Here is a 17,605-nt window from a genome sequence, read left to right on the forward strand (position 1 = left end):
GAGAGAGAGAGAGAGAGAAAAGAGTGATGCCAGATAGAATAGTTTGTCCTTGGCCAAAAATGATTTATTGACCTGAAAAAGGGAAGAATAGCAGAGTACTTCCCCATCATCATTCATATTTGTGGGTTCTCATGAGAAATACTCCCTTCCCTCCTCTGCATCCCCCTGCCCCTGGCCCACTTCCCCCTGTTATCTAACCCACTGGATAGACAGGCGGGCACCCCTAGTCCACACGGAAGCTGAGTCCCTCCCCATAAATTCATGATGCTTGTGCACTGACACTTCTCAGTCTGGGAAGTGGTAGAAATGCCAGAAGCCAAGGCTATCACTCTGCTTCCCACAGCGCCCCACACCCAGTGGGTGACAGATAAGGTAGGGTCAAGGGATGGCACCAAAGCATTATTAGCAGCCCCTGGCAGTCAGAAAGGCAAACCAGGAGGAGAAAACTGAACACTGATGGGTTGGGAGAGGTGGTCTGACAGATGAGGACTAAACCTTGGGAAGACACAGAACAGGGAACAACTCAGCAGGGAAAGATGGGAGAGAAGCATCAGTTACTCCCCCAGGTGAGTTACTCTCCAGTGTTTCCAGACCTTGAGATCACTCTGTCCATGTCCAGCACCGCAGCCTGGTCTTCCACACGCTGGGGAACAGAGGGGCAGCACTGGATGGTGTAGGTTTAACACGCTCTGGACGCACACAGGTTGGAGAGCATGCTGAGCAGTTTTCCATCCTGGTCTGGGCGATATTTATAGAGGGACCAGTGGCTTGGGGCTGGCAGCCTCCTGGTGACTAAGGAGGGGGACAGTGCTGCTGCCCTGCTGAGGGAATTCCCTGCGGGGCTGTCCCTCAGGTTCTCACCCCAGCCCCTCCCCCACACTGCTCTCACACCTGCTTCGACCCCAAGCAGATCAGATGTGGCAGTGGGGGGGTCATGTGATGGAGAGATGGCTATATATAGCTGGGGGTGGGCATGCTGCCCCAGACGCCTTGGGGACAGGCAAGAGGACAGGCTTAAGGAGCTGTACTGGGGGTTGGACGGGGGCAAGCAGGCCAAGGCCTGGCGGGGGGGAGGGAGCATGAAGCCATCTGAGTCCCCGCGGCGTGGGCGCGAACAAAGCTGGTGGGGTAGTGCCCCCCAGTACCAGTATATGCCCTTCGAACACTGCACCAGCTACGGGCTGCCCTCGGAGAATGGGGGCCTCCAGCACAGGCCCCGGAGGGATGCAGGCTCCCGTCCCAACGCCCACCCCACACAGGTAAAGCCCTGAGGGGAGGGGTGGTGGGTTGGAGGAGCTGGCGGTGTGATGGACTGAGGGAAATTAGGGATTGGGTGAAAAGAAAGAGCAGTGTTATTTTTTTTAACTTAAAAAGTACATGGCAGTGTATTCAAAATATGACAATCCTGCCGAGGGCTGGACCTAGCTCAGTAGACACAAGTCCTTTTATATGACCTTTCCCAGCAATCTCATGAATCCTATGGGACGGCAAAGCCACACATACATGAGGAGATCATGCTTACATAAGCTACACGAGTGACTGGCTGAGGAGTCCATGCCACTGCGTGTGTGAGCTCCCTCATACCCTCACCCACATGCAGTATCCTCCCCCGCCCCCCCAAACACACACACACACACACTGCTAACCAAGCCTAGATGCCACCCCCCTTTCAGATTGGATGCCTCCCTTCCCTCCCCAGCCCTGTTCTGCTATAGTACTTAGCCCTGAACCAGCCAGCACTGACCTGGCTCCTTCAGTGTTCCCCAGTTCTGGTCTAGAGCACCCCTCTTCCTCATCTCCACCAGCCTGGGACCCAAGGGAATGAGACAGCCTGTGGAAGGGCCTGTACTGAGCACCATTGGTAGGTAGTGTCTTCTTGCTGTGTCCTGGGTGGGGCGTGGACAGAAACACTACCTCCCTCATCACTAACCTCATTCCAGAAGACGGAACAGCCATGAGCCTGTACCTGCCCACTACTCCAGCTCCCACTCTACTGCTCATATTGTGAAATCAGATCTCTTCCACTCAGGCTCTCCCAGAACCAGCAACATGGCCTGGCCTGACCCTGGCCCCAGAGGAGGGAGTTAGTGCAGTGGGGCAGGCCAGGCTACCTGGGGATGAGAGTGGAGGGCTACCAGATCTGAGGGGCGCTCCTCTGTCCTCTTCACATTTTGGGGGAGCATCTAATTACCCTGCTCTGACAGGAAGTGAATTGACTTGCCTTCTCAGGACTCGTTCCTGTTGGTGCTCACAAGTCCAGGGAGTGAGGGATGGGCTTTCTCTAAGCTTGGCCGGGCATCTCAGAGGCCTCCAGTACGGCTAGACACACCAAGGCACAGTGCAGCCAAGAGTCACCTGCTGGTCTGTCCTCATCCCATCATGTCAGGATTCCAGGAGAGAAGTCGGGGTAGGAGGGGTCTGGAGATATTAGAGAGACAGGCTGAGATACACTAAGCAGAGTGACACAGAAAACTTTTAATTGACACAGATGCACAGTTCTAACTCTACTTAGAGTAGAAATTGGCCTCCTTGATGAAGGTTGCCATGGACCAAGATGAGTACAGATGGAGAGAGGGACATGTATGAATGGAGAGTGGGGAGCTGAGGGCAGGAGGACCATAAAGTGGTGCTGCCTGAGGCCCTCAACACCCAGGATTTTAAAAGATTGTCTGTTTGTGTATTTCTGTGGGTCTATGTGCTTCCCTCTGTCTATTCCTTTTGACTTTTCTGCAAGACAGGCATTCCCATTCTCCCTCTGTCCAGATTTATGGCCATCACAAGGAGCAATTCTCAGACAAGGAGCAGGGCATGGGCATGCCCAGGAAGATGGGCTCCAGTGCCACCATGGACAGCACAGATGAGGACCACTATTCCAAATGCCAAGGTGATGGGGACTGCAGAATAAAGTGATCTGGGATAGAGGAGGGGCAGGGCTTAGGAGAATAACTTGGACATCCTATTACTTATATCCCACCCTCCCACTCCCCACAGACACCACAAAGCCCTCCTCCCAGTGTTAAGGAGAGGCAGCTCTCCCCACTTCTTTCTCACTTGCCTTGTTCCCCACTTTCCCTCCTGCTCAGCCCCGAGAAATGAGTTTTAGAAAGAAATTCAAGAATCCAGTAGGGAACTGAACTTTAGTGCCTTTGGAAGGGGCCAGGCAGCACCTGGCAGAGAAATGAAGAATGAGACGTGAGACGAGACATCCCCTCCAGCCCTCAGTCATCGGCCTGAGCAGTGACTGGTTACCGCTCTTCTCTACCCCTTTCTCTTATAGATTGTACCTACCGCCTGGGACGTGTGGTGAGAAGGAAGTTAGGGGAAGACTGGATCTTTCTGGTGCTTCTGGGGCTGCTTATGGCTCTGGTCAGCTGGAGCATGGATTATGTTAGTGCCAAAACCCTCCAGGGTAGGTTTCACCTGGCCCTGTCCCCTCGGCCTCTCCCCATAACCTGACTGTGTCTAGAGTTTCTACTGAGGATAAGCTGGGTGTGTTTTGGGAGGGGGACACTGCACAGAGGAGATCAGGCCCAGACCAAGACCTAGATCTATGTCTCCTGTCCCTGCCACCTGCCACCAGCCAAGCTATGGATGTCCCTCTAATACTCACCCCAGTTTTCCCAGGACTTTCTCTGGTTTGAGCACCAAACATCCTAGGATTCAGGAGCGTCTCAATTCCTGGCAAACCGGGGTGGCTGGGCTGCAGGCCCAGTGCCAGTGTGGTTTGCAGCAAGGGCTCCACCTCCTACTAGTGGTGGGAACTGGAAGGAACAGGGCATCTCCAGCAACTCAGGTCTCCCACTCACACGTCCAATGAGAATAGTACCATCTTGCGAGATTCTGTGGGATAGTCTCGGTGAGATGATGCTCCTAGCATGCTGACCTGTGTGGCAGGGGGCTGGGGGGGGGGGCAGTGTCCTCCCATCCACTCGGGACTGAGCCCAGCGTGTGTCTCCACAGTCTACAAGTGGACCTACTCCCAGGTGAAGCCCAGCCTTCCTCTGCAGTTCCTGGTGTGGGTGTCCTTCCCACTTATCCTCATCCTCTTCAGCGCCCACTTCTGCCACCTCATCTCGCCCCAGGCTGTTGGTGAGCACTTCCCCTTGCACCCTCCCAGGTCAGGTCATCAGTATAATCGCATTGTCCTTCCTGTTGACCCTTCCACCCCTCTCCCTCCCTCACCCGGCCCTATTGACAGCCCTTGCCCCTGTTTTGTCACTGTCCTCCCCAGCATAGCCCTCTCCCTTCCCCACCCCCATCTCCATGTCCACTGTCTGGATGTTTATCTCCCTTTGAACCTCCAGCTTGAACCTGCACACAATCATTTTGCAACCCTTTTAGGCTCTGGGATCCCTGAGATGAAGACAATACTTCGTGGGGTTATCCTGAAGGAATATCTCACCCTCAAGGCCTTCGTGGCCAAGGTTGTGGCCCTGACTGCAGGGCTGGGCAGTGGCATTCCTGTGGGGAAGGAGGTAGGTGGCAGTCCCTGAGGTGTGAGCTGGGCAGATGGTGGCTCTGGGAACAGACATGGGCATGGGCACGAGGACAAGAGTCAGAGCCAAAGGAACAAGGGGAGCGGGGGGGAAGAGGAGGGACTCATGGAAAGACCCCCCTCCTGAGGCAGAATAACAGAAGCGTCAGAGCTGGAAGGGCCTCAGAGCAGTCTCCCAACCTGGGCTCTGTTGACATTTGGGGCTGGATAATATTGGTTCTGGGGGGTCGTCCTAGGCATGATAGGATGTTTAGCAGCATCCATGGCCTCTACTCCCTCGGTGCCAATAGCACCCCCAGTTGTGACAACCAGAATGTCTCCAGACATTGTCAAATGTTCCCTTGGGGGGGTGGAGGGGGTCTTCCCCAGTTGCAGACCTCTGCCTTAGAGACACTCCAGACCAATGCCCTTGTTTTAATATGCGAAAACTGAGACCTAGAGAGAAGCTGTGCTTTCTTCAAGGTTATGCTCCTGGGCATTCTTGTCCTGCTAGAGTCCATAACCTACATCACAGCCAGAGTCGTATTTTCAAAGTGGAATCAGGAATGTCTGACCTCTGCTCAAGAACTTCTAGTGCCTTTCCATTCTTAAAATAAAACCCAAAGTTCTCACTGGGCCTCGAAGGCCCATGGTGTCCCGGCTCCTTGCTGTCCCTCTTCGGTCCTCCCAGGCTGCTCCTCACGTACTGTTTTGGGTAACAATGCCGTCTTCCTGTCCTTCAACCTTGTAAGCTTGTTCCCCTCTCAGGGCTCCTGTGCTTGCTGTGCCCTCGGCCTGGAACACTCTTCCTTCTGGCGCCCACGTGATGCACACCCTCATTTCAATAAGGCACTACTCATTGGTGACCACCCCTGAGCACCTTCTCTAGACACCCCTCCATCCCACCTCATCTGTCCCGTCTATCTCTGTCCCCTTGCCCTCCCTCGATTTCTTCCTAGATCTTAGAACAGCGGTTCTCAACCTGTGGGTCGCGACCCCTTTGGTGGTCGAAAGACCCTTTCACAGGGGTCGCCTAAGACCATCCTGCATATCAGATATTTACATTACGATTCATATCAGTAGCAACATTACAGTTATGAAGTAGCAACGGAAATAATTTTATGGTTGGGTCACAACATGAGGAACTGTATTTAAAGGGCCAGAAGGTTGAGAACCACTGCCTTAGAAGTTTCTGCTTTAATAAAATGCTGGTGTATCATCTCCCTTCCTCTCTGGGATGAAGCTCCTTGAGGGCAGAACTTCTGTGTTACTCACGTCCGTTTCCAGCATATAGTTCGGTGCCTGGAGCAATAAATGTTAGTGTGTGGAATGACACAGAGCCTCCCATCTGGATCCCTGCTCCTGACCCCTCCCCTCGTCTCTCTCCCAGGGCCCTTTTGTTCACATTGCCAGCATCTGTGCCGCTGTCCTCAGCAAGTTTATGTCTGTGTTCTCTGGGGTGTATGAGGTAAGGTGGAGAAAGTCAAATGAAGTGGGGCTGTGTGTGTTCAGGGTGTCAGGAGGGCTGCCTTTGCTCCGGGCTGGCCTGGATGCTAAAACAGGGCATGGCGCTAATCCATGCTCCCCTGTTCTCCACACACACATATGCCGCCTGTCCTCGCCACCCGACGCCTCTGTTCAGCCTGTGTCTGTCCAGTAATGTCCCCTCCTTCTTGCTCTGCACTCCTGCATTGGAGCCTGCACAGGGCTCGCTCCTCTGTTAACCTGCCAGTCCACACCCCTGCCCCATGTCGGTTCCCCTCCCTGAATCCCTCCTGTGCTACCCTGTCCCTTCCTCATTCCTGGTTCCCCACCCCATCTCCCTTACACTGCCCCCTTACCTCAGCCCTCTGCCCTCCTTGTCCCGCGTGCTTCTCTGTTGCAGACCGTGCCTGGGCAGCTTGACCTGGTGGTGTCGGCCTGCGCAGTGGGCGTGGGATGCTGCTTTGCAGCCCCTGTCGGAGGCAAGTCCCACTTCCTCCCACCCATTTCCTGAGCATGACTTGGAAGGGGGGTCTGGGTGGCTGCCACAGCTTTGGGGTGGAAGGGGGTGCTCACTGAAAGGACTGGTGGGTGGGCCTTCAGCCCCTGGTCTTCAGACACCCACACTTTTCTACCAAAGAACTGCATGTTCTTTTGAGGCCGACGGCTGTTTCCTTCAGGCTGGATTGGTAGTGCTGTTTGTCTGAAGTCCTTTCCCCTTCTCTCTTGCTACTGACACTCCTTTCCCTGATTGTCCCCACCTCCTGCCTCACTCTGGTGATCATTTATCGGCTTGCCTACCCACCATACATTGAGCTAACTTTTATTTCATTTTCTATGTTTGGCCTTGCACTGGGAGGTCACTTCCTGTCTTGGCTTGGGAATTGCAGGGGCAATGGGACCACTATGATTCCCTGTGACTCAAGCCTTTCCTTTTTCCTTATTCCTCACCCTTGTTTGTTCTCCTTTCCTCTCTCTGCCCCTCTCCCTCACCCCTCCCTTTTCTCTCTTGGTCTGTCTCTCCCTAGTAGCAGCCATACTATTATACTGATATGCTGACGGTGGGCTGTGCTGTGGGAGTCGGCTGTTGCTTTGGGACCCCACTTGGAGGCAAGTGATTTACCCCTCCTACACCAGTCCACTTGCCTGACCTTGCCCCCCAAGTGGCTGTCAGCATCCCCAAGTATGAGTATTGCCAGTTAAAACCAGGGTATAACAAAAGCAGCTAACTTTCAGTGAGCATTTACTGCTTGCAGGCAACATTCTAAGCACTTTACATGTATTCCTGCCAAAAGCTGCACGCGACTGAGATTAGAGAGGAGAGAACAGGTTACTTTCCTTGTCCTGGATGACTAACAAGCAGACATGGTCAGAGAAAGCAGTTGCATGTGTTTATTTACTCATCCATGTTCGTTGTAACCAGACCCACAGAACAGGGATTATTTCAACCAGTCATTGGACTCATCAAATGACAGAAAGGACACCAAGTTGACAATTGGAGAAACAAAATTACAGGAATAGCATATGCTCCCTAAATGCACCAGCTGTTAGAGGTATCTTTTCAATTATGAGAATGTGATCAGTCCTTTTGTGGAGGAGGTAGCTAAAGTACTTGGCCTGGGGATGATATATGGGTAAGCGCTCAGAGTTAATGAAAATGTATCATGTTTCCTTGTCCTGACACTGTGCCAGTGTGCGCCGTGCCGCGTAAGGAGGTGAGGTCAGCAAATGCTGCAGCTGGCAACCCGCTTGCCCTTCTGTTGTCAGCTCTTGACATTAGAGTCACTGGTCCCCATCCATGAAGGGTAGTGTGCTGGAATTTCTACACACGTTGAATTTCACACTTAATGTTTATATCCACTTTCACTTTTATTTACTCTTTCACCTCACAAATCCAAAAGATCTAAGGAACCTTTTTAGACAGGTAAAACCATTTTTTAAATTAGATTCTTTTAAAGTGAAAAGAACCTGAATTTTCTGTATAAAATTGGAATTTCTGGGATGAAGGAGGAAGGTTTGTCTTGGCCTTGTGTAGAGTATGGGAAAGACCATAGGAAAGTTACAGATAAAACATGGCTCTGAAGCCCGCAGAAACAAACAAAATGTGGCTCTTGGCACAAGAAAATGTTAAGCATTGAAAAGTGAAGATGCCGCTTTTTTTTTTTTTTTTAGTTAAATTGATTGGGGTGACATTGGTCAACATGAACATATAGGTTTCAGGTGTGGGTTTCTATGTTACAAGATCTGTATATATTGCACTGTCTGCCCACCACCCAAAGTCAAATCTTCTTCTGTCACCACATATTGAGACCTCCTTCACCCTCTACCCCTTCCCTCTGGCAAACCACCCCACTGCTGTGTGTGTTAATGAGTTTCAGTTTTATATCCCACATATGAGTGAAATCATATGGTTCTTAGCTTTTTCAGACTGATTTATTTCGCTTAGCATAATCTTCTTAAGATCTATACATGTTGTTGCAAATGGCAATATTTCATCCTTTCTTATGGCTGAGTAGAATTCCATTGTGTATATGTACCACATCATCTTTATCCAGTCCTCTATTGTGGGACACTTTGGTTGTTTCCATGTCTTGGCCACTATAAATAATGCTGCAATGAACATCGGGGTGCATATATCTTTATGAATACACTAGTGGCCATGCGCGAGTAGCTCGCTGCTGCTTGCCTCAGCTGGCCGCCCCTCCCACCGCTGCTCATAGCTCTCTCTGCTGCACATAGCTTGCTGCCCACCCTCCTGTAGCTCTCCGCTGCTTGTAGCTCACTGCCCTGCCCTCCTGCTGTTCGGTCATTCTGTGACGGCGTGACGGACCAATTTGCGTATCACCCTATTATAAGTACAGATTATTTTGAGGTTTCGGATATATACCCAGGAGAGGAATTGCTGGGTCGAATGATAGCTCTATTCTCAATTTTTTGAGGAATCGCCAGACTGCTTTTCATAGTGGTTGTACCAGTCTACATTCCCACCAGCAGTGGGTGAGGGTTCCCTTTTTTCCACGATCTCTCCAACACTTGTTATTTCTTGTTTTGTTGAAAATGGCCACTCTAACAGGTATGAGGTGGTATCTCATTGTAGTTTTGATTTGCATTTCCCTAATTGCCAGTGAGGTTGAACATCTTTTCATATATCTATTAGCTGTTCATATGTCTTCTTGGAAGAGGTGTATTTTCAGGTTCTTGGCCCACTTTTTGATTGGGTTGTTTGTTTGTTTGTTTGGTATTGAGTTTTATGAGTTATTTATATATTTTGGAAATTAAACCTTTGTTGGAGCTACTGTTTGCAAATATCTCCCATCTGGTTGGCTGCCTTTTTGTTTTGTTGTCGGTTTCTTTTGCTGTGCAGAGCTTTTTAGTTTTATATAGTCCGATGCATTTATTTTTGCCTTTACTTTCCTTGCCTTTGGGGTCAAGTTCATAAAATATTCTCTATGACCAAGGTCCATAAGTTTGGTACCTATATTTTCTTCTATGTAATTTATTGTTTCGGCTCTTATATTTAGGTCTTTGATCCATTTTGAATTATTTTTTGTACATGGGGACAAACTGTAACCCAGTTTCATTCATTTGCAAGTGGCTTTACAGTTTTCCCAGCACCATGAAGATGTCATTTTTAGAATGTTTGTACTAAGTGGCAAATATTACATGGACTTGCAGGTAACATTACTTGACTGGCTTCATTTTATGAACATAGACTAACTCTGAAAGAAAAAAATTACTATTAAGATCATTTATTCACTATTTAGTCAACTGTTAATTCCTTGCAGGCTTACACTGATGAAAGAAATAGACTTCAACGTTCTACCAAAATGACAAACATCTTTTTGCTTCTGTTATGTGTGCGCTGTGCTGCCCTCTGGGCTCTGTGCTGGACCCTGTGCTCTCAAGGAGCTCACCTTGAAAGGGTAGACAGGCAGGCAAGGAGACCATCACTCACAGAAGTGTCTCCATGGCAGCCTGGGCAAGTGCAATGGGAACCTTCTGCTAAGCTGCCTGGGTGAGGGGTGGGGGCTTGTCAATTGAGCTTTACAAGTGATGATGTTTGATCTGACACTTAGGGAAGACAGCCAGAACAGGGTATTCTGGGCAGAAGAAACAACATTAAAACTCTGGAGGCTATAATGACAGTCAAAGAGTATTGCTAGAAGATACAGGGGAGGAATAACAAAATGAATCTGGGCAGGTAAATGGGGGCTAACTCATGAAGGTCCTCGTAAGCATTGCACAAGAAAGTAGATTTTATTTATTCTCTAGGCTAGAATTTGCCCAAATATGTTTTTACAGAGCACAGTATTCATGGTGTTAGTAGATGGAATGTGTAAAAGGGATTCTGAGGTCAAATAAGTTGGAAAATCCTGTGTTTTTTAAACTGGAAAAGTTACCAGAATGTTTGATATGCTGACGTGTAGTGTAAATATACAAAATGTGGCTCAAGTTCAGCATTTCCCACAGAATCCTTTTTTTTAATTTACTTTTTAAAAACTTATTTATTTATTTTTTAATATTTTTTTATTGATTTCAGAGAGGGAGAGAGAGATAGAAACATCAGTGATGGGAGAGAATCATTGATCAGCTGTCTCCTGCACTCCCCCACTGGGGATTAAGCCCACAACTCAGGCAAGTGCCCTGACCGGGAATCGAACTGTGACCTCCTGGTTCATAGGTTGACACTCAACCACTGAGCCACACCAGCTGGGCAGTACACTCTTATTGAATAAAATAACATATGACTTTATTTTTACTTGCCCCCCCAACTCCCACCTGGCAACCCCACAAAATCCATTGCGCAAGGACCTTCTCAAGGGCCTCATAGCATCTCATGGACCTGACTTTGGGAAATGCTGTCACAGTGAAGGGGAGCCCTTGAAGAATTTTGAACAAGGAAGTGCCATGGACAGCTTTACAGGGTGATCCAATCCCATTGACAAGTGTGTGCAGGATAGAATTGGCTTGTGGATTAACAGGTTTAATCCAAGATGAACAAGAAGACTACTGCCATTGTCATGATGCCAGATGACAAGAGACTGAACTGGGCAGAGGCAGAAGAGACAGAGATGAGGATGATATATATGGGCAATAGAAAGTAAAATTGATGCAACCTGGTGATTGATTTTATGTGAGGATATGCAGGATAAGACAGAAGGAGGAATCTAGGCTAACTCTCACATTTATAGTAAGGATATTTGGGTGGTTAGTGGTAGTAACCAAGCTAGGGAATATATGAAGTAAACAGGTGTGGGGAGTTGATAATTTTCACTTTGCATATGTGGAATTTAAAGTTCCTGTGGCATATCCAAGTGATATCAAATGGGCAGCTGGGTTGGTAAGTCTGAAGTTCACGAACTGAGCTAAAACCATAGTTTTGTTAATCAGTAGCTTATAGGTACTGGTTGAATCTATGGGCATAAATGAACTTGAGAGACAAAGTGCATCTCTGAGTAACAAGAATAGGAGACCAAGGCCAAGGCCTTGGGTGGGACAGAGGCAAGGGAGGCAGAGGAGAAACAAGAAGAGCATCCAGGGGGGGAGAAGAGAGCGATGTTACAGAACTTAAGAGATCAGAGCACTTCCAGAGGCTGTTTGTGTTTTTACTGCCTTGTTTCCTAGCACATTTTCTGTTTGGCTCAGGCTAATATTAAAATTAGTTCTCATTCCTGAGTATAAAGTGACAGACGGTTAGAGGAAGTGTCCCAGAACCTCATCGTGGGAAAGAAAATCTAGCCTAGGATTTCAATAAATGGTTGTAAAATATTCATAAGTTGGATAGTTTATACCCAGGCAAATCAAAGCTGACTGTGGTTCTGTTACTGGTAAAGAAGAGAGACTTTCTCCACCTGATTCTCTACTGTATCGAATCCTCCTTTTAGGGAAAGAAGGCAGCTGCCTTAACCTGGTGTGATTTGAGGAGCAGGGGCAGAAGGGTGGTTGGCAAAGCTCTGTCTGCCCCAGATTCCCCATTCCCTCACTCGGTTTTCTGAAATTCCACCCATCCTATTCTCTTCTGTTCTCTTTCTTCCTTCCTTCTCTCTCATGACTTTTCTGCAGAAAATTTTTAGTGACCTTTAAATCCTTGTGGATATCTGACTTCGTGAATCTCACCCAACCCTACATTCTAAGGGATGGAGAGAGCATGACCACCTGATCCTCATCTGTTGTCCTCTCTGTATCTTGTTGAACCACATCCCTGGCCTACACAATGCTGCTACCATGACTAGGTATATGGTTTAGAGCATGGACTCCAAGAGAAAATGATAAAGCACAGACTCCAACAGGTCCACAGGGTGGGAGTGTGGGAAAGAGCCTTTCACACTTGCCTGCACCTGACCCTACATTCGTGCCCCTACAGGAGTGTTGTTCAGCATTGAGGTCACTTCTACCTACTTTGCTGTGCACAACTACTGGCGAGGGTTCTTTGCAGCCACGTTCAGTGCCTTTGTTTTCCGTGTGCTGGCCGTGTGGAACAAGGATGCTGGTAATGGGGCCCTGGGGTGGAGGCACCTGAACAGGGAGGCTTGTAATGGGGCATGGAAGGAAGCTCCATGAGGCAGTGCAGGAAAGGAATGAATGGCTTTATTTGGGAAGTGGGACCAAGACCCAAGGATATAGGACAAGGAATAATGGTGTACTGGTTGTGCATAGAAAAAAGAAATTAAATAGAAGAGTAGATGTTGGGCTTGGAGGAAGAAGGAGTTGATCCTTAAAGCTGATGACTTCTGGTTCCCTCTCAGTGGGTTTTTGTGACACTCCTACCATAATCCTTGGCCTTTCCATCCTTTAGATACCATCACTGCACTCTTCAGAACCAAATTCCGAATGGATTTCCCCTTTGACCTGCAGGAGCTGCCAGCTTTTGCCGTCATTGGGTCAGTGGGGTCACCTCCTCAGGGAGTGGTGAGATGGGGGTGGGTGTATCTTAGGATTAGAAGGGACCCAAGCTGGGAAGAAGGTGGGGCACACATAGGAGAAGCATAAATTGTTGGGGAGAGGTGGGTAGAAAGGGAAGGCAGATGCCTGGTATTTGTTCCCCATGGGTAGGTCTTAGGGATGGGGACTTCATTTCTGTATAATTTACACCCTCAGGATTTGCTGTGGGTTCCTGGGAGCTGTATTTGTGTATTTGCATCGCCAAGTCATGCTCGGTGTCCGAAAGCACAAGGCCCTCAGCCAGTTTCTTGCTAAGCAGTGAGTCACTGCCCTTACTCAGTCCTTCCCACTTACTTTCTGGTTTCTCCATGAGTTCCTCTTTTTAAATCTATGTGGAAGGTGTTAAATGCCTTTCGGTGCCTTGTGATAAAATGCAGAAGCCCTGATACTATATAAAGGAGGTGAGTGGTGTGGTTTCCCCTTTAAAAATGGTATTTTGGTGGAAAGATACTCTGTTTAAAGAACTGAGACTACAGGAGACCACAGAAAACTTCAGCTTCCCAGAATTCAGTGTGGCATCCACTATGGGTTGACTAAATTCGGGGGACCATTCATTCTATTTCTTTTTCAGCCGCCTGCTGTACCCTGGAATTGTCACCTTTGTCATCGCCTCGTGCACATTTCCACCAGGAATGGGTCAATTCATGGCTGGAGAGGTCAGCCGCAAGGGAGTCTGAGGGTGGAGTCAGGTCACTGAGCTTATGATAGGGACTAAGCCAGGACTGGGCCACATGGAAAAAGGGAAACAACACAGATGTCCCTCAGGCTTTTGGCCAAGGATAAAATCTATCCATGAGAGAAGAGCAGAAGGGACCCTTGAAAAGTAAGGCTGGAAGTCAGTTCTCTAAAAAGAGGAAGGACCGAGCATCCCTGGAGAACTACCCCCTTTTGCTTCCCCTTTTACAGTTGATGCCTCGTGAAGCAATCAGTACCCTGTTTGACAACAACACGTGGGTAAAACACCTGGGTGACCCTGAAAGCCTGGGCCGGTCAGCTGTGTGGATCCACCCACAGGTCAACGTTGTCATCATTGTTTTCCTCTTCTTTATCATGAAGGTACCTCTCCCTACACTCCTGACTCCCTAAGCTTCTGTTTGTTTCAACCTAGGAATCCAGGGTTGGCATAGGGTAAGAAAGGGTGAAACTGCATCTGGTGTTCATCCAACTTAAAAAGAATTAGCTTGGAAACCATAGCACAAGTTGCTCATTTTTGTAGGTGAACCTAGAACAATGATCTAGGTTAATTGTTCCATTCATGTCAACTTAGTGATGTTACCATAATTATTATAACCTTTCCAAATGTTCCACTCACTAAATTATTAAGACATCACAGCAGCCAAATAAACAAGGGCAAGATAGAGTTCAGCAAAATAGATAACTGTGTAAAAAGCTCATGTAAATGAACCAAAGCCCCCCACATATTAGATAATTAGGCACTTCATTCTCCTTGTATCCGATTCTCCATTTCTAGCTGATTTACATATCCATTTCCCCCCAGTCTAGTGGGTAATCTGTTTTCTAGACTTGCAAAAGAGATAAAATATTTCAATCAATTTTATTAGTGACTATAAAAATTTTTATAAATGTTATTATTCCCTGTTAGGTAGTGAGGCCATGAAGGGTTTTGCCATTCTCAAACCACTTTCTTCTAACTCCAGTTAGGAAACAAAAGCTGATCTCTTTTTACATCAATTCTTTTTCATAGCTGCATGTCAAGTATGATGTATTTATAGACTTCTCAATTATTACCTTATACAAAGATATTTTAATTTCCACCCCTGGTTGCGACATCTGTTACTATTGCCGATTGCATTTGTTTTCTTTTTTGATGATTGCCTTATTACTAATAGTATGTCTTGCCTGAATAATCCAACATTTTCCTCTGTATATTAGGGCTCTCATTTAAAAGTCTGTCCACACTGAAGTTCCATGCTTTTGAATATTCTGCTATTAACTTATTCATGATACTTTTTATGAATCTGTATTTCACCAGAATATGAGTCACTAAATAACTTTTATATTGTAATAGCTATAGTGGGTTCACTTACTCATTTATTCAATAAATGTTATATACCTTCTATGTGCCAAGTACTTGATTGCTGATCTTTGGCAAATCTTATGCTTGAAAAAAATTTTTTTTAGTTTTTTTCTTTGTTTGTTGCTGCTCATTTAATGCACTTGTCGATGATTTAGAGACATCAGGCACTTTGACACACCAGGTTCCAACTTTGTAACTTACATTCCCAGGATTTGCTGTGGGTTTCTAGAAGCTGTAATTGTGTATGTTTTTCCCTATTTCACTCCACATGGGTTAACTGGATCTATAGCTTCCACATTTTGCATACCTGCTTTATTAAATTTTTGTTTCTTCCTTCAAAATATTTGATATTTTTATCATAAAGCAGTTCAAAGTATCTTGTTAAGGATTTTTTTGGGGGGTGGAGGGTTGGGAAGGGCTTTCTTTATAGACTTCATCTTCTCTAATTTATAAATCTCAACTTCCTGTAATTGTTGTTGAGTATACAAACCCATCAGCTGTAACCAAGTCCACGTTTTGATGGCATTTCAGAATTTATTATTCAATGATAATAATTGTGATTTCTGGTATTCCTCTAGACTGAGCTATATGGTAAAGTTGGGGACATGTGTACTTTTAAAGTGTCAAGCTTTTGAAATATTTTAGAGAAACAAAATAATGTATATTTTTCAGCATTTCCCCTACACCTAACCTCACCTCCCAGGATTCCCATGTATATATCTGGATACATACCACTTCACCGATTAAAATTTATTCTGAGAAATTTACTGGATGACATAGAAAAACTCAACTGTATGTCACTACTATTAATTTTTCACTGAATTATATCCTTGAAAATGTTTATATCATTAGTACATCAGGAAAAGGAATTCACACACTTTCTGGGCTATATTTCAAGCCCAACAGTTTGCATTAGGCCTATTATTTTCTATAATATTTATAAACATAAAATCATCATGGCTATAAATCCATATTACTTAGTTGTCACTATTTTCCACTGTCCTATCATTGGACACATAAACACACCTTTATTTTTTCCAGAGTATGGGCCATCGGCTACATAGCTGAATCAAAATATAACAGTGACTAGAACTGTTTCCCCACAGTCTGATTTAAAATTCATGTGGTCTTCTGGCTGCATAAGTGCAGGCTGATAAAAGTCTCTGTTCAGATCTTTTATAATGTTGAGGAAGGGAACCTCCAACTTCCTCAATCTTAAGACATGGAAAGTGTCATTATGTTGTAAGTCAGGAGGTTTCACAATGCATGTGAAATATACTTACAACTTCTCAGTTTCCCTTTCAATAAGTCTAACATGATTACCCAGTGTCACGAAGTTCTCAGCATAGCCTGAGGCTCCGGAGAATTCATTTTTGCCTAATCTTCAGATCACTCCTTCTTGTGAAGGGTCTAAATAAAGTAGAATCTGTGATCTTGGCTCTCTAGTTTTCCATCTCCCTAATTTAAAATCTTGGGAGTTAATTGTGTTCCAATCACTTGCATTGCATCCTGACCTTCCCTTTCATGTGCTAATAGCTCAAAATTTTGGCTAGTCTCATGTGCTATTCTTCGTGCTATAGGAGTTGATGTTCCTATGTCCTCTATGTTCTTCCTCATATCTTGGAGGCTAATCTAAAGTTCATCCTCTGAAATCAGACCTGCCGGCCACCTGTTATCTGTAATACTGAAGCTTTCAGATTGCCCTGAGCCTACAAATCCTTATGGCTTTGCAAAATCCCTTATGTACTTATTCCAAAGATATGGTACAGAATAGTTCAAGGGGTCTCAAACTAGCATAGGTCAAAGGCACTTAAGAAGCTTAAACTGCAAGTTGCCTAGAACTCTGTCTCTAGAAAGTCGGAAATGGTGGCCTCCAGTTATATCTGATCACCTGCAGTTTAACCTCCATTCCCCGTGAATAATACTGTTGGGTATTTTAGCAAATATTAGCTGTCAGAAGTGTTTTCTGTTTTGCATGAATACTATTTGACCAAGCTCTCTTGTTTCTTTCATTCTTTCCTTCCTTCTACTCACCTACTCACCTACCTATCTACATCCTACCTACATTTCCTGAGCACTATGCAAGTACAGAGAGAAAGCAAAGATAACGATACACTCAAGGACTGCTCAGTCTATATTCTCTTTGTGTATTCAACTTTTCCGTTTCAACTGTTTAAAAACAGATATTCTGACGTGAAGAACAATGTGTTTTGCCTCATTCCAGAGTTTCTGGAATGAAACCTTCTCAGAGCCTTTGTCATGTCCTCTTGAGGTCAGTCCTGGCTCAAGGGAATTCTTTCTAAGGTTCAGGAAATTGAGAAATTTACTTCTCATTAGTATTCAATGCAATTGGTGCAGTTTTTTCATTGTAAATATTTTGATCCTGGCAATTTGTTCTGATCTTAGTCTGAGATCCTTTTTCCAAGATTGGCTTGCTTATTTTGAAGTGATATGTAAATCTATTAATTAATTGATATACTATGTCTCATTAAAGTTCAAGCACTTCTCCTTTTTCCACTCTATTTCTCAATTCTTTGTATTCTTTGCCACAAAATGCACATATTGCTTTTTCTAAAATTATCCCAGTTTCAATTGGCATACTACCTGACAAGGTGGGCCTTGAAGATCCTTTCTATTACACTGGCTGACTCACCTGGCTTTCTCAAGGT

The 17,605-nt window shown here is 46.1% G+C and overlaps 1 protein-coding gene across 1 annotated transcript in view; it reads left to right on the top strand.

Annotated features, from left to right (window-relative positions):
- Positions 1-1,008: 1,008 nt before the first annotated feature.
- Positions 1,009-17,605, top strand: part of CLCN1 (chloride channel, voltage-sensitive 1) — a 28,205-nt gene continuing 11,608 nt past the window's right edge. The window contains exons 1-12 of the mRNA XM_005862801.2: positions 1,009-1,259; positions 2,764-2,884; positions 3,278-3,409; positions 3,961-4,089; positions 4,342-4,475; positions 5,865-5,942; positions 6,988-7,066; positions 12,321-12,446; positions 12,753-12,837; positions 13,055-13,156; positions 13,470-13,554; positions 13,805-13,954. Of these exons, the coding sequence (XP_005862863.1) occupies positions 1,080-1,259; positions 2,764-2,884; positions 3,278-3,409; positions 3,961-4,089; positions 4,342-4,475; positions 5,865-5,942; positions 6,988-7,066; positions 12,321-12,446; positions 12,753-12,837; positions 13,055-13,156; positions 13,470-13,554; positions 13,805-13,954 (1,401 nt within the window). The 5' untranslated portion in view covers positions 1,009-1,079. The remainder of the gene's footprint in view (positions 1,260-2,763; positions 2,885-3,277; positions 3,410-3,960; positions 4,090-4,341; positions 4,476-5,864; positions 5,943-6,987; positions 7,067-12,320; positions 12,447-12,752; positions 12,838-13,054; positions 13,157-13,469; positions 13,555-13,804; positions 13,955-17,605) is intronic.

Source organism: Myotis brandtii, unplaced genomic scaffold (assembly GCF_000412655.1).
Source record: "Myotis brandtii unplaced genomic scaffold, ASM41265v1 scaffold168, whole genome shotgun sequence".
Taxonomy (NCBI): Eukaryota; Metazoa; Chordata; class Mammalia; order Chiroptera; family Vespertilionidae; genus Myotis; species Myotis brandtii.